Source organism: Aricia agestis, chromosome 3 (genome assembly GCF_905147365.1).
Source record: "Aricia agestis chromosome 3, ilAriAges1.1, whole genome shotgun sequence".
Taxonomy (NCBI): domain Eukaryota; kingdom Metazoa; phylum Arthropoda; class Insecta; order Lepidoptera; family Lycaenidae; genus Aricia; species Aricia agestis.
This window is the reverse complement of record NC_056408.1, coordinates 20,341,031-20,366,897: the sequence shown is the minus strand read 5'-3', so window position 1 is coordinate 20,366,897 and position 25,867 is coordinate 20,341,031. Positions and strand designations below refer to the sequence as shown.

Genomic DNA, 25,867 nt, shown 5'->3' with positions numbered 1-25,867 from the left:
TAACCTTTGTTTGACCTTCAATGGCGTTAAATTAGCAATAAATTCGACCAACATTACGTTTCGAACTTTTGGTAAGCTTCTCGTATCAGCTTTCACATAATGAGAACTTGTATTTGACGAACCAGCCATTATAAATAAGATTGAAAGGAAATTTAAAACATACTACAGAGGTCAATTGCGGCCGATGATGACGTCAGAGCGAAACTTTAAAAATTTATTGAGAAAAAACTAGCCAACGAATTTCAAAATTATTTAATTTATATTCTTAAAATACCCTATTTTAATGAAAAAAAAAAATAAAAAGTACATGTGATTTTTTTTTGGACAATGCCCATTACCAATTAAGAATCCTTACCAGACGCCTAACTATGGGCACTGCAAGCTCAACAAACACCTGAACAAAATGGGTATTTGTAGCATAACGACTTGCAGATTCTGTGAGGAGGAGGATGAAACACCTATTCACCTTCTCCTCGACTGTCCTACTCTACTACAGAACAGGAACAGGCACCTTGGTCGCCACCAATACTCATCCACAGAGGAAATTCGTGGCACCAACATCAAACATATCGTTCAATTTATGAGCAGTATTGGGTTGGGGATGATACTCTAGTGCGAAGGAGTCACAATAGATCCTCATGGATCGCAGTGACGTCAGGGCTACAGCGACTTGCCTTCTTTAATAAAAAAAACACGTTATAAATCTTCGATCACTAATATACAAGATACACAGTCCGCGGCAAAAAACGACCTCACTAAAAGAGCACCAAACGCAACATTCTGGTGGACTTTCGATTTAGTAGTGCTCGAACGCTCCGCTGGGAAGCATGTCCCAGTGCTCGTTCAACAATTGTAAAAATCAAATGTTTAAAACACAAAAACAGGATAGAATTTCATATTTCCGGTAAGTATTAATTTTATCCTAATGTATTTCATACAAATTGTATCGTAAATATTGGTATTTTGTTAAGAAATCAACAAAAAACAGTTTTAAAATTAAGTCGTAAATAAATCAACATGAGTTATAAACCATCTCAATTGCGAATACTCATATAGGTACTAAAGGTATTTATCGTAGTTTATCATGCCCACTTGAAATGTTCGGGTAACACACTGTGTTTCTGTTCCATTTGGTGGTGTCGCTATTAATTATTATTATTTTTTTTTTTATTTTTTTTATGAAATAAGGGGGCAAACGAGCAAACGGGTCACCTGATGGAAAGCAACTTCCGTCGCCCATGGACACTCGCAGCATCAGAAGAGCTGCAGGTGCGTTGCCGGCCTTTTAAGAGGGAATAGGGTAATAGGGGAGGGTAGGGATGGGAAGGGAATTGGGGAGGGTAGGGAAGGGAATAGGGTAGGGGATTGGGCCTCCGGTAAACTCACTCACTCGGCGAAACACAGCGCTAGCGCTGTTTCACGCCGGTTTTCTGTGAGAACGTGGTATTTCTCCGGTCGAGCCGACCCATTCGTGCCGAAGCATGGCTCTCCCACGTTTAAAATTTATTTTATTGAGGAATATTTTTTTTCTAGGTTTCCTCGAGATCCAGTTAGATGTGGAGATTGGATATCAGTTATAGCACGGCAAATATGCGAAGAATTTTTCAAGCCGACTTTAGCGAGCGTTGTATGTTCTAAGCATTTATATTCAATGTATACACGTATATTTTAGTTAATTATAACATTAAACATATTAGAACAACATAATATTACAAGTAAAAAATAATTACTCCACACTTTATACATTAAACTTCGGAAAAAAAATGGACTATTAAAATTATTACAATCAACAAAAAAATGTTGAGCAGTTCGACTCCACTCATACTTTACTTCACCCTGTTCCAGCGGCGAAGTGTGGCCGTAAAATTGAAGTTCTTTTTGGGCACTGTAATAATTTAAACTTTAAATATATACGCGGATGGTTTTATATAGGAATTTAGTTTGAAGCGTGCGTCGTTCGTAAAAATTTATTGCTTTGTAAACACGCATACGTACATTGTTTTATAAAAAGATCTTTAATAACTATGATTAAGGTTGATTTTAGATAAATGTATACTTTTTTAAACTCTATTACTCGGCGACAGATTTTCGAGAGGTTTTCTATGGGACTGTGTATCTTGTATATTAGTGATCGAAGTTATAAATACACGTACATTCATTGACCACACAAAAATTATCAAAAACTAGCGGTACTACGGAACCCTATATTGCGCGTGGCCCGATACGAACTTGGCCGATTTGTTTTAAGTATAAAGTAATATAAACTATCATTTTTCATTATATTTCCTGCAGGCCTAGACAAGTGGCAAGCGATAATCGTAAACGCTAACAAAATGTATGCGATTTGACATCTAATCCATACTTCCATACTAATATTATAAATGTGTCTGTCTGTCTGTTACCTCTTCACGCTCGAACCGCTGAACCGATTTTGCTGAAATTTGGCATGGAGATACTTTGAGTCCCGAGAAAGGACATAGGATACTTTTTATCCCGGAAAAATGTACGGTTCTCCCGCGATAATCGAATTTTGGCGCAACGGAGTTGCGGGCGACATCTAGTTAAGACATGACAGTGGTCGACTTCTTCGTGGCGATATGATCCGTGGTAGGATTAACAATTCTTTAATCATCATCATCATCATAATATTAATACGCGAACGAAAAACTTTGTAACCCTTTTTACGAAAAATGGGGAAACGTAGGTGCATGAAATTTTGCACAGTTATAGTTTATATGGTGAAGGAGTGCATCGAACTAATATTATTTTGAAATTATGCTTTTATCATACATTTTTTTACCAAATAAAACATTACACACACTACAACACACACGCATGAGAAATGACAGATTTTTGAGTGACAAGCCTATACATACGAATTATACTCTTTTATTTATGGTTGAAGTCTGTTGACAACAAGTTGACAAATTGAAAATAGATTATATTTTTTTATTGAATCTAAGATACTATTAGACAATGCTTACACGGCCAGTCTGAGATCAGCTGAGTCCCAAAGACAAGTCAACAAGTCAAAGTCAATATTTTTTACAAAATTTAGGTAGTAGTCCTAATGTCGTTGAAACTAAGGTCGAATCTCGACCATTGGGCGATATCTAGTATTTATTAACCGACATCTAAAAAGGAGGAGGTTTCTCAAATCGACCATATATTATGTTTCACAAAATAACAACATTTTACATTGATGTATAGAAACTATGTATCACCAGCTACTTCGGGTGCACCACAAACCGCAGTTTATCAGGCCATTGAAGTTTGCACAAACATGTACGATTTCCTTATTTTCTAAGGAAAATACATCAAAATCATTTAACACAAGCTGTTGTGCCCTGAACTTTGCTAAGCGGGGAGTGGAGCACCACGGTCCATGGGGTGTTAGCAGAAAAAAGGTGGTCAATGGTGCACAGAGTGCGAGTGAGCTGGAACAGGGTTCTGACTTCTGAAGCTGATAGGGTAGAGATTTGAGATGAGCTGCTATTATACGGGTGTAACAAAACTAAGCGATAATACTTCAGGGTGTGTAACTGTGTACTGTGTATATTATGTGTGATGTGTCCCTACACCCTTGTGTGGAGTTCACTGTAAAAGTAGCAGCGCTGAAAGAGAAAATTATTTTTGTGATTTGTGGGCAAATTCCTGAGGCTGGGGCGTATACGAAAGTTAAAAAAAAGTTACTCTTTCAGAGCTGCTACTTTCACAATAAACTTTATACACGAGGCACGTACACTCCCTAAACTCTAAAGTATTATCACTTATTTTCGTTACACCCTGTATTCTTCACGGTAAGTGGCGGAATCTCGTCTTGCAGTACCGGACATTTTTGACAATTGCCAGATACCCTTTAACTTTCTTAGGACCTGTTTCACCACTTCCTGATAAAGTGCCGGATAGGCTATCCACAACTTTTATGACAGATTCTCCATACTCTATCTGTCAAGTTAAGTGGTGGATAGCCTATCCGGCACTTATCAGGAAGTGGTGAAACAGGCCCTTAAAGACTTTAAACTCTGAGGGTGTCTAGCAGTGGAAAGCAACTGACAAAAATGTCCAGCACTGGAAGACGAGATTCCTCCACATACTGCGAACAATATAAGCTATGAAATTGAGCTTCCTGGAAGGTCAAGTAGACCTTCAGAACTGGAATCTGGGTACCTCATAAAGTAACCCGACCGAAATTCCATAGTTGCTGGTCGTTCTTACTCTCTGAGGTCACATACAGGTAAACTTTTAGTTTTCCGAAACTGAGGAATGTGTGGCTCTTGGTCCATACGAAAAAACAGAAAAATTCTTAAAGCGGCCGGTACGCTTGGAAGCAGTCTCTTCCAGGCAACCAATAGTTTCATAAGCTTATACAACCATCTAGAACTGTATTTGGTATAACTGATTACAATTACATATTTGAATATGTTTTATTTCAATAATATACAGTTTATTACAATCAAATAAAAACAAATTACTCACAAAGGAGCCTCTTCACAATGGTCTATGCTGGCCCACTACAAGCCATCGCCATTGGGTAGACGGGGTAGTAGTGTATGATGGCGGACGATGGCCAGTGTATTGCCAGGCAGTAAAGAGCCATTGTGTTTTACACCAAGTGATCATAGTCTACAGTTCACGATGGCCTGCAGTAGGCCATTGTGGGCCATTGTGTACTGGAGGCTTAATTTATTAAACTTAAACATCGAAGCTATAATCCTTGTTGCCCTCGGCGTCCATCTGCTCCTTGACCCAGGGGTGCATGCGGGGGATGTTCACGTACACCCCGGGGATGTCCTGCTCCCCGCACCCCATGCCGTAAGCCACTAGGCCGTATATGGCGTACCTGTGGCCCTCGCCGCATCCCTGAAAACAATCAAATTCTTTATTCAAACACAATTTAAACAAGCGAACAGAAACAAAAAGAAAATAAACGTGTGATACACTTTATAATAATTATGTCTTCTGATGCCGTGCTAAGTATGTGTAACGTCACAAATACGTTAATAGCAGTCAGACAAAGGGTGAAAATTAAACAAAAAACAATTTCAAATTCAAAAGTGAAGTCAGAAATCAAAATGGGCTATGGTATGAAGCTTCGCAATTGAAGTCGACGCCGCCGGTCACCGTCCACCGACCCATTGTCAAGTCCTTTATGATTTTGCTGACATAGGATTATTATCAAATACAAATTGCCTAAATACGCAATGGATACCCCAGATTGCCAGTGACATTTTAAAGCAACTCCTTGACTCTTGATTTAGCCTAAAGGGGGGGACAGACGTGCGAGTAAGTACGCGGACTTATGGCTCGACGATCTTAATCGCCTGTGTGTCAGCAAAGATCCGCAAGCCGCGAGCCGCGAGCCGCGAGCCGCGAGCCGCGAGCCTGGGGGTATGATAATCCAGTATGAGCGATTCTCGTGTGTCACCGACGCGAGCCGAGTAAGTTCGCGAATTTAAAACCCGCGTACTTTAAGTTCGTACGTCTGTCAGGCACTTAACAAAAACGGTCCAGTAGCTTTAAAGAAATAAACTTGGACGTACATGCTTGAACTAGATTTAAAATGATTGGTCTCACCAATCATTCATGTAAGGGTAAGTATATGTTAAAAATTGATTTTTTTGCCTACCTTTACGGGACAAACTAGAGGCGATCCGCCGTCACCGACGCACGTGTCCAAGTCCCCCTTGCTGGCGGCGCACGTCAGGGAGTCATGGAGGGTGAAGTCCTCGTTCTCCAGTTCCCTCTGGTATGTCTTCTCGCACTCGCCATCCTCGACCAACTTCAGAGTAACCTGGAAGTGTTGGAAGTTAAAGTAAAGTATGAAATTTCAGCTACGGAGTCTACCAAGTCTGGTAATGTAATATGGTATGAAATAAATGAATTATGAATTAAAAAAAAACAATATCTTTAGGGAATTCTGCAAAGAGCGAGCTACATTTAAGGGTTATACTTGGAGCAAAGTCTTAAGACAGACTATCGTAATATTATTTGTTTGTGTGTGCATCCTCATGGGTTTCGTAATTAAATAAATATCGTAGTCTCGAGAGAGACTGTCACAAATGAGTTTAGGTCGAACTCTTTTGCGATAGTCTCAAGACAGACAACTTAAATGTAACAATAGATGCTCTAACCTTCTTCAGAATAGTGAAGTATTCTTGGTCTCGTTGGGTGTCGCCGCCCCAGCCCATGCTGTAGCACTCCGTGCCCGGGGCCGGCATGTCGGTGCCGAGGCACGCGACGCCCACGTGGGGCGCCAGGGTGAAGGGCTCGCTGAGGAACAACAGCGCTACGTCGTTGTATGAATCCGCTAAAACAGGAATGAAAGCTTCCGTTATACGTAGCTATCAGCCGAATTCAGAGACTGAGGGCCTGTTTCACCGCTTCCTAATAAAGTGTCGGACAGTTTCTCCATAATTTATCTGTCAAGTTAAGTGGTATATAGCCTATCCGGCACTTATCAGGAACTGATGAAACAGGCCCTTACACTACAGAGTTATTTAATAAATCACTTCCACACTGTTTCGGTGATGGTGGCCGGTATCTTTGAAAACAGGCCAGTTACACAGGACTCCAGAAGTAATTTTATAGTACCTAAATGTGTGCGCAGTACACACTACACAAGAGCACTCTCTATTCGTTTACTCTCATAACTCAGTGGGATTGAAGCCCGACACGACTGGCGAGAGATCATTTGCAGGATCGACATTTTACATGCTCGTCCGACGCATGGATCATCTTGCCAGACAATCAGGTGATCAGCCTGCATTGTCCTAACCAAACTTGGAAATAACTTGTTTCCAACGCGGGAATCGAACCCATGACCTCCGAGTCAAGAGCCGCTTTATAACCACTACTTAGACGTTATAGGTACAGTAGAAATGCAGGATCAACGAAATAGGAAAGCAAGGATAAGCAATAAGCATGATACATAGGGAATAGAATACAGATGCAGGATAATATGACGCTATCATGTGTTCTTTGCTTGGGCTTAGCTTTCTCCTTCTCTTCTGCCCTTGCCCACATTTTGCTAGTTAGTACCAATTTGTGAGTAATAAATAGTTATATATCTATCTATCTGATTGATGTATAAATTGCCGGTCCCAACTTCCAAGACAGTTTTAGCATGTCTCTCGGGCAATTCATCGCGATCATGCAATGAAAAATGTATCAAGACTTACATGTATTGTAATCTTTGTGGATAACAATTTTCTTCACAAATCTGTCTTGGTGTGGGAGGTTTTCTTTTTTGTTATCAGTGTCCCATTCGCCGGCTCTGCATTTAATCTGGAATATACAACATGTTGCTTATATTAAGGCCTGATTAACATCGGTAATCGTACGCGCCGCATTTTAGAATTCGTCGTATGTATAATGAATGATGTGAAACTTCGTCCGCACCGTACGCGCCGCATTTCGTGTACTATGCGGTGTGAATTTCAGACATCTAACTTAGCCATCGAAACAAGCGAATGCTAACAAGTAACAAGCACTGTTAGAATATAATTTCGCTTGGTTGTCTTTTCAGTACCTATTTACTATTTACCTCTTCTGGTTTCCTGTTTTCGACTTTGTGTGCAGCTGTTATGACTACGGATGGGTGGATGATGCTTCCACCCCCTATGTAATCCGTGTTCACCCATTCGGTCTCGTCAGTCCTGCTAAAAGTTGAATATAATTTCTAATTATACTTTTATGTAAGTACCCTTATAATCTTATGCAAACTTAAGAATCCTATTTTACATCTTTGAAAACACAGAAGTATCAAAAGATTTTCGAGGTAATAAAATTTAATTACGATTTGTGAGTCAAATTACATTAAATAAATAATAAATAAATAAATAATTTTTTTATTCATCAATTTCGTTACATTTTTTTACAATGAGAGGGACACAATATGTATTTATGCAAAGTATACTGATAGGGAAAACATTGGCAGCCGTACTAGTATGAACTGTGTCACAGCTGCCTTTGTTTACAGCACAAGGTATCTCAGTTTGTAGTAACCACACAAAGAGTTTTACCACATTACAACATCGCAAAGCGTCGCGTTTTTAAATGACCCCTTTCCAAAGATATAGGAAGCCAACAGCTGGCAGGCAGGAAAAATTTAAACGCCCTGCAAGGTTGCAATGTTAACTCACCCTCAGGGACCTATCAGACTGAGAGCGGTCACGCGGTCAAGCGTTCAAGCGGTCTGCAGCTTTGCGTACTCTTGTGTTGTGTTTTGTTATATTATTTAGGGTTCCGTACACAAAGGGTAAAAACGGGACCCTATTACTGAGACTTCAATATCTGTCCGTCTGTCTGTCCGTCTGTCCGTCTGTCTCCAGGGTGTAACTCAAGAACCGCTATAGCTAGACTTCTGAAATTTTCACAGATTGTGTATTTCAGATTTCTGTAACCGCTAAGTATAACAACAAATACTAAAAAGAAAATAAAGTTAATATTTAAGGGGGGCTCCCATACAATAAACGTTATTTTATTGGTCTTTTTTACTCGTAATCCGTAATGGCAACATAATATAAACACTTGAAATTTTCACAAAATCCTCAATTATAATTACTTTGATATTAAATAATAAAATTAATATAAAATAAATAATTAAGGGGGCTCCCATACAAAAAACACATTTTTTTCCCTATTTGCGCTCTAACGGTACGGAACCCTTCGTGCGCGAGTCCGACTCGCACTTGGCCGATTATAGTATAGAGATACTTAAACACGGGGCGTTCTGACCGAGTCAAAATTCCTCCTGTGTGACTGACCAGTGACCGCTCAAACGCAGAACGCTTGAAGTGCTTGAACGCGCGACCGCTGTCTGATGAAGGAGTGAGCACACTGAGACGGGGCGCAGCGGATTTCCGCTTCCATACAAATTGTATGGAGGCGGATTTTTACGATGAGCCCCGTCTCAGTGTGCTCACTCCTTAAGTGATAGGTCCCTCAGCATCTCTAGAAGTTGTTTTTCAGCAGTCACGTTCTTGCCAGCTTTATACACTTACTTGAGTAGAGCCACCATCCAGGGGAAGTCTCCGAAGCCGGCGAAGATGTCCTTATCCTTGCCGTTGTACTTCATGGCACAGTCGCCAGGGTCGCTGATGCCGCAAAACTTCGGCGGCTCATACTTTTCCATTACGTCCCTTCCACAGTGACCTTCGTTGCCTGAAACCAAGAAACAATAAGACCTTTGTATCCATTGTAGATATTTACGCACGCGGCGTTTTATGACTCTGGGCGACCGCCCAGGGCACCGGGAAAAAGGGGCGCTGAAGGCAAACAATGGCCATTTTTTTAAGCACTACCAGCACCCTGGGCGCACAAAAAATCTCGCCCAGGGCGCTGGTAGTGTTAAAACCGGCACTGTATTTACATACTTAGTATTCCCCGCTAGCACCTGTGATCTTCTGTACCCTCTCGAGTGCGAAGCATAGTTACCAATTACCATATTTACCAATAAGGTAAAGGTAATCCTGTCTGCAGTCAGGATGACTAGAGTCAATCTAATTTTGTTTACGGTGTAAGGTATTTTTATGTGAAATTAGAAGAGAATTATAGCCAGAGTATTTCTTTAGGGTGGGTTGCACCAACTAACTTTAGCTATACCTGTAACTTTAACTATAACTACAATGCAAAATGTTAAATCTTTGGTTAAAGTCAAAAATGGATGCCATATTTAACCATAACCTTGAGCTCAACAAGGCTTTAAATGAACGTGGCTGTTTAAAATACTAAAAGGTATTTCTTAAAACTTAAAGGCTGTAAAGCGTTACAAATATAATTTATTCATTTTCACAAGTTGCTGTTACAAGCCATTTTCCTAGACAACAAACACATTTCTATTGACAACAGTATTATTTTTAAATCTAAAGAGGTACGAGGGCTGCTATTTATGTATCCGGAATTAAAAAAAGAAACAAACATATATCATTTAATATTTTCCGATTCCGAGATTCCAATTATATATATATATACAGGGTGTAACAAAAATAAGTGATAATACTTTAGGGTGTGTACGTGTTCCTTGTAGAGAGTTCACTGTGAAAGTAGCAGCGCTGAAAGACCAAAATTTTTTTTCACTTTTGTATGGGGAAACTCGTGACGCTCGAACCCTTGCCCATACAAAAGTGAAAAAATTTTTTTGTCTTTCAGAGCTGCTATTTTCACAGTGAACTCTCTACAAGGAACACGTACACATCCTAAAGTATTATCACTTATTTTTGTTACACCCTGTATATGTATATATATAAATATATATATATATATATATATATATATATATATATATATATATATATATATATATATATATATATATATATATATATATATATATATATATATATATATATATATATATATATATATATATATATATATATATATATATATATATATATATATATATATATATTTATATATATAGCGTCCTATGGCGTCCTAGGGGGGCGGCAGCGTCCTAGGATGGTGACAGAGTTAAAGTGGCCTATACTCATAAAAAATAATAAATCTGGCCCTACTAGAGAGTAGAGATGCCTAGCTAGAGTCGAACTCTACGGTACATTGTCTACAACGTGCACTTTATGATGTTAATTATTATTGTTGTCTAATGGAAGAACACTGTACAGTGTACACATCTATTGTGTCCAATTATAATTATTAGAATCAATTGTTTTTCCGATGTTGATGTTATGATTATAATACGATTTGATTATTTACTCGTATTATTACTAGCGACGAGTTAATAATCAAAACAATATAATTATTTTACAAGGACAATTCGTTAGTACTTAGTAGTTAGGTAGTAGATACTTTATAAAGTACTTCACATAGGTACTTAGGACTCGATTATAGGTCATCGATCTCACAGGACCAGTGACGGATTAAGATTACTTGATGCCCTAAAAACTTAGTAATTATTTTCTAGAAACTTTTTTAGCTGAGGTTTTTGGTGAAGACTAAGTGGTGAGACGTGATGCCCTAAGGACAGATGTTTTTTGTCCTTCTTCTGGTGACGTGATGCCCTAGGCAATTGCTTAATTTGATTAAGGGTTAATCCGTCACTGCACAGGACACTTCAGAAAAGTTTCTTTATTACCTAGATTTCTGAATTCTGATATTCTTAAATCTTATGTTAACAAGAACCGAGTCCTGTTTAAATTATAATATTATTGTAATGGTTAGCACGCACTTAATGTTTTGTATTTCTCGACATTTACATGTGACTTAGAATAGTACTTAATCCTATCCTACTAATATTATAAAGGCGAAAGTTTGTTTGGATGTATAGATGTATGGATGTGTGGATGTATGGATGTTTGTTATTCTTTCACGCAAAAACTACTGAACGGATTTTAATGAAACTTTACAATAATATAGCTTATACATCAGAATAACACATAGGCTACAATTTTAACCGACCGTTTTCTTATGTTCAACGATTACTCCGCCGTTTGTTAACCGATTTTCAAAATTTTTCTTTTGGTATATAGGGTATCATCCCAATTTGGTATTATATTCACAAAAGTGGTGATCTGATGAGGGATCCATAAGTAATCGAGGGACCTCCTCAAAATTTATAGGGAAACATGTGGTGACTTCGGTTTCGTGAGAAGTATTCTAAGTATATGCTACCAACAAGTAAGATTTTGCACCGAGGTATACCTGGTATACCGTGGTTCGGAAGGTGCTGAGAGAACTCCTGATTCTTTATAGATACAAGTTTGGGAGTTTCGGCAATGTTTTAAGAACGGAAAGCTTAAGCTACTATGCAAATTACATTTATCATCATCATCACTACCATATTATACCATGCATCGTCCCATGATTATGAGCCTGTTATTGGTACTTTTCATAGTCTTTTAGATCGAGATTCGAGACTCGAGTTTGTCAAGCGATAATTAAAAAAATCTATACTTATAATATTATAAACCTGAAGAGTATGTTTGCTTGAACGCGCATATCTCAGGAGCTACAGATCCGATTTAAAATCTTATTTCTAATTTCAGTGTTACATAGCTCATTTATCGAGTAAGGCTATATTATTATCACGCTACGACTAATACGACCGAAGAAACTCAGGAAAATGTGGGAAAAACGGGGGAAATATTAGAAAGGGTTTACCTCACGAACTACTGGAGCAATTTTTATGGCAATATTTGGCACTTATATAGAGTAGACCACGTGAAGAGAGTATAGCTATTTTTCATGGGAAAATGTACGGTTTCTGTAAAATTCCCAATTTACGCGGGCGAAGCCGCGCGGGACATCTAGTACTTTAATATAGGCAGAGTAGACAGAATAATTATAGGTAAGTGCTTTATCAATTGTTATTTTACATATTGATTATTAAAACTTCATAAACTCATGTATACTTTAATAATCAACGAATATAGCATGTCGAAATTCTCAGCGTAGGTACTTATTTGTTTTCGTAACTTAAGGCTAGGTTATTCCAAATTCACGTTTCTAGAATGAGTAATTTTTAAAGAAAGCGTCATTAAAAAAACTGAAAAATATATACATGTATAGATACATCTTTTAACTAGTGACTTTTACGGTTAGAAACACAATACAGATAATTTTACTCGATAAAAAAAAAATCCGAAACAACCTCGATTTTAAAAACATTTTCAGTTTTATAGGACTTACAGGGACTCAATCAAAAAATAATTTGGATAGTTCGATTACTATTAAAATTTTACAGGGAAATGTACGGATACATGTTTAGTTATACTATTTTTTATCTAAGTAAAAAGGTTTTTTCTCCTATTTCGCCCTATCATGGACGCGGCGATCGTCGTAACCGCCACTGTACAAGGCGCGCTGATATGAATGTTATTTTAATGTCTTTTACGTCGATATTCGCACTGACAGACATCGGCCTGCTAATTTAGGAATAACCTCCCCTTAATACGATAACTTAACAAACAAGAATTCAAAGTGCATTGTAATGATACTAATTTAAAGTGACCGTGCGCGTGAGTGTTAACTATGTTAACAAGTTTGTTTATATTTTAGTCGGACTGCTCCCAGCCAGTGTATGTCATTGGTGTTTGCATGTTTTATTTTACTGTGGGTTGATGCCCGCTACAAGTCGTACGTGCAATTTTTTTGTCTGTGGTTGTTGTGGTTATTTTTACCAGTGAAGTAAACAGGTATAATTTTTATAATTATTCTAGATTCATCCATGCAATATGTATGTAGGTTTTTCTGTGCTTACTTGATATCTTGAATGTAGGTATAACTTTAGGGTTATGACTTAATATGTGTTTTATTTACTAACTTATTTACTTTCTATGGCGTTAGTGTTATTTTCAAACACAGTTAATAAATATTAAACTTAAATGAATTATTATTTATGACAACAACTTTAACTTGTTAAGTATTTCTGATGATTAAAATTTAGTCTGTTTACAATTCTCTCGATGTAGCGGTAAAATCGATAAAAAGTGAAAGTGAATCAAAAATTATGTAGTTGGTTAGTTATCCTATTGAGAATTTGCTCGATAAACATTGCGAACGTGATTTGTTTAGAAAACACTTCCATTTTAAGTGCTAAGCCAGGGCTTATTATCATAATATTACTTATATTAAACCCTGTTAATTTAGCAATCATTAAGTATAATATCGAAGATTAAAGACTGGAGTAAAAAGCAGTCACTAAGTAGGCACCAATATTTTAATTTTTAGCTTGTACAGTTACCAATTTCTCATTTATTATGTGCTTGACTATATTGACACGTAAGTGCAATGCACAAGCGTTACCGTAAAAAAACTTATTTACAACCAGACCCATTATTACTTAAGGAAAAATGATATTATTAACATATTATTTTGTGCCAACTTCTCAGTAGTAAATACGCAGTAAGAATGTCTCTACAGACTACACTAATCACTTCCAAACCTTTAAGATAAAACCCGAACAAATGTTTTTAGGGTTCCGTTCCCAAAGGGTAATAACGTAATAGACATTGTGTCATTGTGTATGTTGTCCTTGTTGAGTCTGTCCTTATAGTCTGTCTTCAGGTTCTGTCTCAAGAACCGCTATAGCTAGACTGCTGAATTTTTCACAGATTATGTATAGCAGCTGTTGCTGGCTGCTATAACAACAAAATAAATGAAATATTTAAGGGGGGCTCCATACAAGAAACTTGATTTTTTTGCTATTTTATGCTCTGTAATTAAACGTTTGATGAAATGTTTTCAAAATACTCAGTTATATATTTACATTACATTATTAATAATAATATTATAATTTTAAAAAATTAAGGGGGCTTCCATACATACAATACAATTTTTGGCCTACTTTTGCTTTAATATTTAACTGTACGGCAGTACGGACTACGGAACCATTCGTGTGCGAGTCCGACTCGCATTTGGCCAATTTTTACTATATGGACATTGGACATATCGAGTATACCAAAAAGGCCTATTCCAAGTAGAATTCTTGCTGACTACGAACGTAAAATTTATTATGCGATGGTTTAAGAGGAGTCCACACCGCCCTTTTTTCCATACAAACGTTGTCCCCTGTTTCCTCCCTGGATAATGCTAGTAGAGTTATAATTTTTTGCCTGAATATCTACGGCCACTAATACAATGTCCCTATGTTTTCTTTTTTTCATAATTTAATTATTAAATAAGATATGAACGTTCAAAAACCCAAAAGAAGGCCAGATTTTCCGCTGTGTTCAAACATCCAGAAAACAGATTTGGCTAGATTTTCCAAAAAAAAGTAAAACATAGGAACACAGTTCAAGCCTTTCTTTAATCTTTAATGAAAAAAGTATTTAAATCGGTTAAGGAATGGAGAAGGAATCAGGGGACAACGAATCATTGATTTTCTGCAGTTGTCTCTATCGCGTTCTGCGGTATAGGCTTGAGGTAAGGGAGACAGCTATATAGATAGTACACGTACTTTTTTTTTCATTTTTCTAGCCCCTGGTGTATCCTCTTAACTACTAAGTATATGCAATAATTTTTGTAACTTTAATTTTCTTTACTAAAATTAAGATGTACTTACCTTAAAATACCTTAAATGGTGCGAAAAACCCACAGACGACCTTTATTGTATTTATAAATATTTAAATCATCTGAAGACTGAAGCTAGCTTAAGACTTTATTATTTGGACCGAAACCCGACTGTACATTATAAGAAGCGGTTGCTTAGCCTGTGAAGTTACATACCTTCACTACCTTAAACATACATATACTCGAATAATTACTTCCTGTTGACTGTAGGTTCTTAACTGCATAAATATTTCCGGTACGGTTAAAGGAAATAAAATGCTGCTTTGCTCCTGTGCTCAATACTAAAATACGAGAAATGCTAAGAGAATATTATAATGCTTATCTTATATCTTTAAACGAGCAATTCTTGTATATATGTATATACTATATTATATATAATTGGAGTCTCGGAATCGGCTCCAACGATTTTCATGAAATTTAGTATATGTATAGGGGGTTTCGGGGGCGATAAATCGATCTAGCTAGGAATCGTTTTTTTAGAAAATGTAATTTTATTCGTGTCTTATCGAATACCGAGCAAAGCTCTGTCAAATAGCTAGTATTTATTTATACACTTACATTCTAATATATTAGCTATATAAATGCGAAAGTGTGTCTGTCTGTCTCTAAACCGATTTTGGTGAAATTTAGTATGGTGATACTTTGAGTCTTGCGAAAGGAAATAGGATACTTTTATCCGGGAAATTTGTACGTTTTCCGTGCGACAAACGAATTTTAACGCAACGTAGCGGCTGTCATCTAGCTATTGATAAAACTGTGACCTTTGAAAAACAATGAGTGGACTCATTACTTGCATTGTGGCCTTGTACGAATTAGGCACTGGCGCCAGCGTTTTTGTTGAGTACTTGTAGAGTTCCAATGGAACTATTTTAACAGTCTACAACTTCTACTAATATAATATGTGGCTTAAATGCTCAACGTTTAATGCTTTAACTACAGCAACGTTTAGCACAACGAAGCACTATCAAACAAACCTTTTCATTATTAATGGGTGTAGAGCAGTTGTAGTGTGTTGTAGAGTGTTGACTGTAGAGAGTTTCTACACTCATAAACTGTACTTACCTACTAGCACTAACTGCGTGGTAAGACAAACATACAAATAAATAAGTTTGATTTGATTAAATATCGACACTAATATTATAAATGCGAAAGTGTTTCACGATACAGTTAATCAATAGTACACTTCTGCTTTGTACGCCCCTGAGCGCACTATCTTTGTAAGTCTTGACTGATTAGGGACTGAAAGTCATCCTCTTTGGGACTGAATCACTGACCTCCATTATACAAGTACGCTGGACTGATGATACCCTTTGAAATGACAGCTATTTTTTGTGCCTATTTGAAGCGGAATCAGCGACAGCAACAGATTTAGTTCTCTTCCCCCGCATTGGGGGCGCTGATTCCGCTTCAAATAGGCACAAAGAGCAGGTGAGTATCATAAGTCCAACGTACTTGTATAATGGAAGTCAGTGTCTTTGGGACTGAATACTAGTCTGACAACCAAAAGTGTTGATAAAAAAAATTACCTGTCAGTTTTGAAATAGCTTCGAAACAAACTGGTACGGAATTCATAGAAAAATATTTAAAAAAACTCATAAAACAATATTACTTTTTGATCTCATTTAAAATTATTGTTAAACGTTTCAAAACCTACCTGACGCCTTTTACATGCTGTCTATTCACATTCCACCCGACTTCAAAAGCTTAACATTAAGAACCCTGCTTTTTTCAGAGCCGTAAGAAGTTTCTTCGGATCCCTCAAGATAATATTATGAGTATACTGAGGCGAAGTGTGTGCCTCTCGCAATACGTGGTGTCGACCAGGATCAAGAGTATCGGATCGCACGTAGGATGCCCGTCCTCTAGCCACCAGTACCTGCCCTCGGCGTACCCAGCTTTATCCTCCAAAACCGAGCAAGTCGAAAAAGTAGAAAAAGGTATGTATTTTTAAGAACCAGCAGGACGATTGCCGTTCGTTCGAATTCGGAAACTTTACCGTGCGGTCATTGGTCAATGCCTAGCACCGCGAGCGTTTATTGGATATCGTGTGATGAAGTTTCCGAATTCGAGATTGCGCATTGTGATTCGGCGGTATCCAATCACGAAAATCTTTTGATCTCTAAGCCCGAAGAATATGCTGAAGCTGATGGGAGAAATTAAAGGTAGTAGGAGGAGTAGAAAGTTCATTGACAGTGATAAACTGACCATTAAGCATTAACTATCCTAGTATTTGGCGAGTGTTTTTTTTATAATATAGGGGGGCAAACGAGCAAAAGGTTAACATCATGGAAAGCAACTACCGTCGCCCATGGACACTCGCAACATCAGAAGAGCTGCAGGTGCGTTGCCGGCCTTGTATTCACCAGCTTAATTTTTTTCCCAGAACCAGAATCCCGGGTGCGTTTCCCGGAGGTATGGCGCGACCGGTTCAGCGCCGCCATCCAGCTCACCTCCACGCCTGAAGCCCGCAGCCTCACCTGCCTCTAACATGTACATAATATACATACACGGTGCTCACAGCTCTGTTTTATTCGACACCAAAATCCCCGCTGTTCCTGAATTGCAGCACACGTCATAATACCTATACGTGTAAGGGCCGAAACACATAACCGCGTTGCGGCACCACAACGCCAAATTTGGCGGAATTCAGTTTTTTTACGAGTTTTGAATTTTTTTGCCGCCGATTTTTGCGGTGCGGTGCCGCAACGCGGTATTGTGTTTTGGCCTAAAGGCCAAAGGGTTGTATAGTGTTTTGGCCTAAGAGCCAAAGGGTTGTCTCTTTTACGCGCGATCCTTAGATCGATAGACAACGAAAGTGAAGTGTTCCGCGCGGAAACCGTACATATTTTCGCAACAAAAACTATACCATGTCCTTCCCCGGCTTTCAAAGTATTTCTAAACCAAATTTTATCAAATTCGAATGCAGAAGTAACTGATACAACGCTTACGGACACTTGCAAAAGGGAGGTCACAACCTTGTTCTCTAGCTTTAAATCCCCTAACCTTCTATATTCAGAGCCTCCGGCATGATTCTAGTTTCTTACGCTGGCTCCTCTCGCCGGGTTAGTTCCCGAACCGGTGGTGGGCACCAGTAGTAAGAATACATATTTTGTAAAAATTTATTCTGAATAAAGTTTAAGGGCCTGTTTCACCACTTCCTGATTAGTGCTGGATAAGCTTTCCACAACTTTTTTTTACAGATAGAATAGAATAGAATAGAATAGTATATTTATTTCCAAGAAATTTGTAACAATGGTTCTTATAATTAGTTATAGTATCAAAATTTCTGCCTCACTGGCGTGGAAATATTGTCTTATTTTAAACATTTGATTTAAATCTTATATTATTCTAATGAGCATGCAACCGTCGCTATTTAACTATTTGAAAAGATTAAATCATTAACATATTTTATCATTTTATAACATATTACTAGATTGAACTCATTTCATTATCATTGTCTTCATTAAAAACCTAATTACATTATATGTCAAAAAGAATTAGATATTACATATGTATAATAATTATTAAATTAATCAGGTCCACAAGAATCACATACATGTCGGAATCATTTCATACGACACCGATAAATTAATTCTATATAATGTCATACTACAAGTTAAATAAAAAATAAATAATATAAATGTCATAATTTCTTAAAATGTAATCTGGATCGAATAAATTATTGTCTTATATTGTCACATGCCTATTCTATATATTAAAAGTAAATTTAAATTTATTTGTTAATACTGCTATATCGTCAAAGTATTCTTGTACTGAATAAAAGCATTTTTGTAATAGCCATTCAAATAGCGCCTTCTTAAACTTAGCATAAGTATTATTGTCATTTTTTATATTGTCTGGCAGGTTATTGTATATTTTAATCGTCATACAGTAAGCGTTTTTGCTATTTAATGCTGATTTTTGTGTTGGTATATTTATTTTGTTTTTATTTCTTTTGTTTCTGGTTTCTTTATTGCCTTTATTTTCAAATAAAAAACTATGCTTCTTTACAAAAAGACAAGATTCTTGTATATACAAACACGCTAGTGGCAGAATTTTAAAATTTTGAAATAGCGGTTTGCAATGAGTGAAATTGTCTACTCCTGCCATAGCTCGTATACATTTTTTTTGTACTATAAATACCCTGTTCACATCCACTGAATTGCCCCATAGTATCAGACCGTACCTTAGAGATGAGGAGACATAACCATGGTAAGTTACCAAGGTGGCTTCCTTAGATACAATATTTTTTATTCTTTTAAGCGCAAATATGAATCTATTAAGTTTATTGCAGGTATTATCTATATGTATTTTCCAATTCAGGTTTTTATCTATATGTATCCCTAAAAAAGTGGCTGATGATACACATTTAATTGGCATTATTTTCTTTTCTAAACTTTTATTTTCGTCTATAGTTTCTTTATAAAACTTAATAATTTTTGTTTTTTCTAGATTTACCTTAAGATTGTTAGTTTGAAGCCAATTTGTAACATTTTTTATTTCATTTTGCAATTCGTCATTTAATATATTTCTTGGGCATTTTATCAACAGAGTGGTATCGTCAGCGAACATACTGCAGTCATATTTTATTATTTCTGGCAGATCATTTATATATATTAAAAACAGATTAAAGCTGAGCTGAGCAGATTGAAGCTTAGAGTATGGAGTATCTGTAAGATAAGTTGTCGATAGCCTATCCGGCACTTTATCAAGAAGTGGTGAAACAAGCCCTAAGGCTGCGTTTCCATTGAAGCGGAGCGGAGCGGTGCGGAGCTTAGCGGTGCCGAATTGACCAATCACCATGCTCGAAATCTTCGCAATCATTCCGCTGGAATAGCACGATTGGTCAATTCGGGCACCGCTAAGCTCCGCTCCGCTTCAGTGGAAACGCAGCCTTAGTTTTAAATATGATATAATATTTACGCTAGTCAGCTTAGGCTCATATTTTATTGGAGCATGGCTCTCCCATGCTGCCAGAACTCTGTTAACAAGACAATCCCAAAATTAGCTAAGAGTGTAGGTACTCAGTAGCAGGTTACCGTTGCCAATCCGAAAAAATGGCATTAACTGTATGACGGACCTTACAAATTGGCATTGAGAAATTCAGAAACAACAAAAAATATAACTAAATTCTGAGTATTTATTCATTCTGCTGACTTCAATAATCGAACTGGGTATTCGGTAGCCCTTCGGCGACCATCTGATCCTTCACCCACTGGTACACTTGGGGGATGTCCACGTACACTCCAGGCACGTCCTTCTCGCCGCAGCTCACGCCGTAAGCCACCATGCCGTACACCGCATACCTGGTTGACTTCCGAGACGGATCCTGGAAAAAACGAAAAGGTAGTCAAAATTAATAATATTTAAATAAACCGTTATGCTAAGTACTCACATACGGTTTTGCTCGATAGTTTTACTCCAAATCGAAGGAAATGACATATTTGACATATTTAATTCCATCGAGCCGGCTCGAAGCGAGCGTTCGAGCTGTCAGTTTCGGTGGTCCACACGGTGGTTATTGCTCGATTTGGAGTTAAACTATCGAGCCAAACCGTATGTCAGTACCAAGCATTACCGTTACCACGAAAGCTCATGTTATTTGCATACAAACTACTACGCAAGAAGTAGTGAAACCTACCGGCAGAGGGCAGACAAGCGGTGACCCTCCGTCACCGACACACGTGTCCACGCCCTCCTCGCCGCCGGCGCAGGTCAGCGAGTTGTGCAGGGTGTACGTGGAGCCGAGCTTCGTGTTTTTCAGGTTGATCTCGCACTGCTTGTCACGGACTAGCTTTAGGAGAATCTGAAAACAACATACGTATTGTATTGTTAATGAATTCTGATCGAAAAAGAACACATTCTTGTGTTTGTGACTTTATAATATCATGTTAAGATACAACTAGGACCACTTGCGCCAGACTGAGCCATTGCTATTCATAATTATTCAAGACGTGAGTCATGAGTGGATGAATAGGGTAAGTAACATGAAAAAACTTCCCTGTTATGAAGTAGATAAATCACAAGTTTTATTAAAATAATTAGGGCAAAATGAGTTATTGTCCGTATGTTGCGAAATGTTACTTGTTCGATTGTTCCACTCACGTCTTCAATTATTTAGTCAGAGCGCCAGGCAGGGGCGGATCTTGAATTTGTGGGGCCCTGGGCTAATACTGCTTAGGGGCCCTACCTAATTACTCAACTAATTGCTATTTTGACAAGAAACTGTTTTCTGTAGTGATGTAGGTATATTCTATGCTAATAATATTATAAAGCGGAAGAGTTTGTTATTTAGTTTGTTTGTTTGAACGCGCTAATCTCTGGAACTAATGGTCCGATTTAAAAAAATCTTTCAGTGTTAGATAGCCCATTTATCGAGGAAGGCTATAGGCTATACTTTATCACGCTATCGCTAAGACTAATAGGAGCGAAGAAATAGAGGAAAATGTGGAAAAAAAAACGGGAGGAAATATATTTGAAAGGGCTTATTTGAACGCGCTAATCTCAGGAACTACTGGTTTGATTTGAAAAATTATTTCAGTGTTAGATAGTCCATTTATCGAAAAAGGCTATGGGCTATATTTTATCACGCTACGACTAATAGGAGCGAAGAAATAGAGGAAAATGTTGAAAAAAACGGGAGGAAATTAACTAATTTTATAATAAGCCCTTTCAAATAATTTCCTCCCGTTTTTTCAACATTTTCCTTTTGAAAAGGCTTATTTGAACGCGCTAATCTCAGGAACTACTGGTCAGATTTGAAAAATTCTCAAAAAAAAAATTTCACGAACTACTGGAGGAATTTTTCTGTTATTTGGCACAGATAAGAACGGACCAGTAGTTCTTGAGATTAGCGCGTTCAAATAAGCCCTGTCAAATAATTTCTCCCCGTTTTTTCCACATTTTCCTCTATTTCTTCGCTCCTATTAGTCTTAGCGTGATAAAATATAGCCTTTACCCTTTCTCGATAAACGGCCTATCTAACACTGAAAGAATTTTTCAAATCGGACCAGTAGTTTCTGAGATTAGCGCGTTCAACTAACAAACTGTAAATTCTTTTATTTGGTCATCGCACTGTAGGTCTTTTGTTAAATCGAAATTTATCGAAAGAACTGATAATTAATGATGACATTGTGGTCCTGTATTTATTTTCTATATAGTATATATACGACAACGGAGAAAGAACGCTCTGCTCCCCGTGTATTATATTTCTCTATGGCTCTGATTCACAGCTAGTGGTCGGCATCGTTGAAAAATATTTAAGATGGTATAGCAGTTTGGGAAAACATCAACAAGTTTCTTTTCATAAATTATCCAAAAAATTTCACTGCAAGAGGTGTAAGACTCAGTCTTATACTGCAGTAAGTAGTATTTTAACTGAATGCACTCATTCCTTATATGTTCGTCTACGGCATTTGGACAATGCGCCAACCTTATGATCGGATTTTTTTTAATTCTGGATAATTTTTATTATTGACAATATCGTCTATTGGTTTCAGTTCGGTTGGGGGCCCTCTGTATTCGCGGGGCCCTGGGCTGCAGCCCAAAAAGCCTTATAGTAGATCCGCCCCTGGCGCCAGGGATTGGTCTATTCCTACAGTAGAGCTACCGAAGCGATGCCACGATGCTTCTAAATCTATCGTATCGTACCAGATATTCACAATACTGCGAAATTATGAATATTCTCAAAGCAACTGATTGCGTTGCTGACATACTCGTTAAGTTAATGTAAGTCTTAAGATAACTTAAAATTTAATCAACGATAACTTTAAGCCGGTCTGGGGAAAATCTTATGATTCTAGGAATCTCTAAGACTTTCAGCTCAGACCACCCGTAACCACGGCTGAAAATCAGGCGAAAAGTTGAGAACGAGAAAAGTGCTTCGCGATAAAATCCCTAACTCATTAAAAGCAAACTGCAGTTAACAGTTTTGACTTCTCCTAGAGATATCTCTAGGAAAAGTAAAAAAAAGTTGAAAAAGAAAAGCACCTTCTTAAGAATTCCAGAGTAGCTGGTGTTTTTTTTTATGTCGGCGCCCCAGCCCATGCTGTAGCACTCGGTGCCCGCGGGCGGCATGATGCGGCCCAGGCAGGCGACGCCCACGTGCGGGGCCAGGGTGAAGGGCTCGCTGAGGATCAGCAGCGCCACGTCGTTGTGTGCATGGACTGCAAAATCATGATGGTTATTAGAATGTTCAACAAAAATCTACTTTAAACAGTATCTCCTTATCGTAGGACCACCTTTGGAAAATCTTTCCAAGAGAAGAGTCTTCAAAATCTTTTAGTCAATGATTAAGTTTCTTTTAGTAAATGATGAAGTTATCCGCATTTAAATATAAAATCGTCGAAATGAGAAACCTCCTCATTTTTTGAGTCCATCGATACCGATTTTGATATGGGTCGAGGGTGAAACAAAATTTAATGTATGAGCTACAATGTGATATTATATTATAAAAAAGGAGCTAAGCTAAATACTTGCAAGACATACGTTTCAAGAATTCGGGATGAAGGACAATTTTCTTCACAAGTCTGTCTTGGTGAGGGAGAACCTCCTTCGTGACTTGCGTGTCCCACTCTCCAGCTCTGCATTTTATCTGAAATAACAAGATAGGATTTACATCAGTAAATTAGATGAAAGAGATGTAAATGTGAGAAAAAATTAACATAGGACGCACAATCTTGTATCGATATACTTATGACTTATCGAAGGTTCCAAAACAAGTGCGTCATAATGTTAAAAATAAAAAAGTAAAAAAATCTCAAATAAAAACAAAAAAACAAGACATGGCTGTTTGTTTTCACCGACTGCCTCCTAACGCTTAGGCATCAAGCGGCGAGGGTACATAAATGCATCAAGATTTCATAAAATATGTTTGCGTATCACCTACGTCCAGGGCGTAAGAACTTTTGTAAAACATTTTTTTTCAAAAACATGTTTGCTTTGAGAGATAGATGATCCTAAGCCGGCCCTTAGACGATCAATTATTGTAATGTGCAATATAACGCTTCAACTTTATTGAATAGTTTATTTGATAATTAGATTGAAGGCGCACGATGTTCAATACTCCTAGACGTTCAATAATATTACGCAATAAAATTGCTCGTCTAGGGCCCGCTAAAAGACTGCTAGGGATCACTCAGCGTTAGGAGACGGTTGGTGAAAACTGGCATTAGTAATGTTACCTGTCCGGGGTTGTAGTCGTCGATTTTGTGGGCTGCGGTGATGACCACAGAGGGACTGATGATGCTGCCGCCGCCGATGTAGTCCTCGTTGTCCCAATCGGTCTTACCCGTTCTGGAAATGAGGAACACACGTGACACGATCACATTTCTGATAAGCTATTAGCCATTCTCTCTGAGTTATGACGATGACATTTTAGTACTCATGTATGTCGCGCCGACTTTAGAAAATTAAATTGGGCGATTTAAGATTGGACATCGTTTGGTCCGCTACAATCTACTTCACCTACCCAGGTGAAGTATGCCTGCGTCGTCAGTGCTAGTAGAAAAACAATGAATGGATTTAGTATGCTGCCCGATATGAGGATTTTATACGTGGGAGAGCCATGCTTCGGCACGAATGGGCCGGCTCGACCGGAGAAATACCAAGTTCTCACAGAAAGCCGGCGTGAAACAGCGCTTGCACTGTGCTTCGCCGAGTGAGTGAGTTTACCGGAGGCCCAGTCCCCTACCCTATTCCTTTCCCTACCCTCCCCTATACCCTTCCCTTCTCTATCCTCCCCTATTACCCTATTCCCTCTTAAAAGGCCGGCAACGCACTTGCAGCACTTCTGATGCTGCGAGTGTCTATGGGCGACGGAAGTTGCTTTGACCCGTTTGCTCGTTTGCCCCCTTATTTCATTTAAAAAAATCGATAGAGGCAGCCCGTTGCAAACTGCCGAAATTTATGAAAGTATTTTTGACAAAACTCACTTGAGTATGGCGACCATCCAGGGGAAGTCGGCGAAATCAGAGAAGTTCTGGTCGGTTGTCTCTCTGAAGGACAGGGCTCCAGGGTTGCTAATGCCGCAGAGCGCTGGCGGCTTGTAGGGCCCTGGGGGAGTCTTCGTGATCACCTTGCTCTTCTCGCAGCATTCCTCCAGGAAGTGGCATTCTTTACCCCTGTAGATTTCATTACGAACATGTTACAAACTAAGTAAGTACCAATGAATGTAACTTACGTAGTACTAACTATTCAGTTACTGGGACATACGAATGGCGACTGCTTAAATCTCATTTATAAAGGGTTTCCAACAGTTGGGAGATAACCCTGGCTATACGTATGCACGAGGTGAAGGTGTCACGTCTATCAAAGAAACAAAACCTAAGGGAAAAAAATTGGGATCATCATATTCTATACTACCATTTTTGTTTTGGAAAAATCCCACTCTTTTTTGGGCATCAAGCCTAAATCGTTTTTTATTACTAATAATGATTATGTTTCTGATATCTATATCAGAAACATCATCAACATCATCTAGGTTACAAAATTCTAATTGCCTATGATCCCTGATAATTGGGCTACTGAATTACAATCAATCAATAATCCGCCATAAGCTGAACATACCTGTAAGTGAAGACCGTAGTTGGGTCTATGACGTTCTGTGTGGGAGTGTCGCACTGCGCCTTCTTCACGCAGAACCCGTTCTTGCCTTCAGAGGTCGTGCAATCTGTCAATTAGAAAAAAACAGAAAATCAGTATATAAACGGCGGAGTAATCGTTGGACATATACCCCCTTACTAATAAACGCTGTTTAAGCTTTGAATAGTTATACAGTGTTTTGTTTTCTTCAATCCAACTAAAAATGTCACTTGTGTGACAGGAACAAAACACT

The 25,867-nt window shown here is 38.1% G+C and overlaps 2 protein-coding genes across 2 annotated transcripts in view; both read right to left on the bottom strand.

Moving 5' to 3' along the window:
• Positions 1 to 4,601: 4,601 nt before the first annotated feature.
• Positions 4,602 to 9,145, bottom strand: LOC121740268 (phenoloxidase-activating factor 2-like). The gene is made up of 6 exons (XM_042132921.1): positions 9,006 to 9,145; positions 7,547 to 7,661; positions 7,182 to 7,287; positions 6,135 to 6,310; positions 5,630 to 5,794; positions 4,602 to 4,863 (listed from the first exon to the last, which is right to left on the bottom strand). Exons 1-6 carry the CDS (start codon positions 9,134 to 9,136, stop codon positions 4,696 to 4,698), a joined length of 861 nt encoding a protein of 286 aa, XP_041988855.1. The 5' UTR covers positions 9,137 to 9,145; the 3' UTR covers positions 4,602 to 4,695.
• An 11,008-nt stretch (positions 9,146 to 20,153) lies between these two features.
• The window catches only part of LOC121740265 (phenoloxidase-activating factor 2-like), a 35,496-nt gene continuing 29,782 nt past the window's right edge, over positions 20,154 to 25,867 (bottom strand). The window contains exons 4-6 of the mRNA XM_042132918.1: positions 23,023 to 23,198; positions 20,675 to 20,839; positions 20,154 to 20,362 (exon numbers count right to left, since the gene is read on the bottom strand). Of these exons, the coding sequence (XP_041988852.1) occupies positions 20,192 to 20,362; positions 20,675 to 20,839; positions 23,023 to 23,198 (512 nt within the window). The 3' untranslated portion in view covers positions 20,154 to 20,191. The remainder of the gene's footprint in view (positions 20,363 to 20,674; positions 20,840 to 23,022; positions 23,199 to 25,867) is intronic.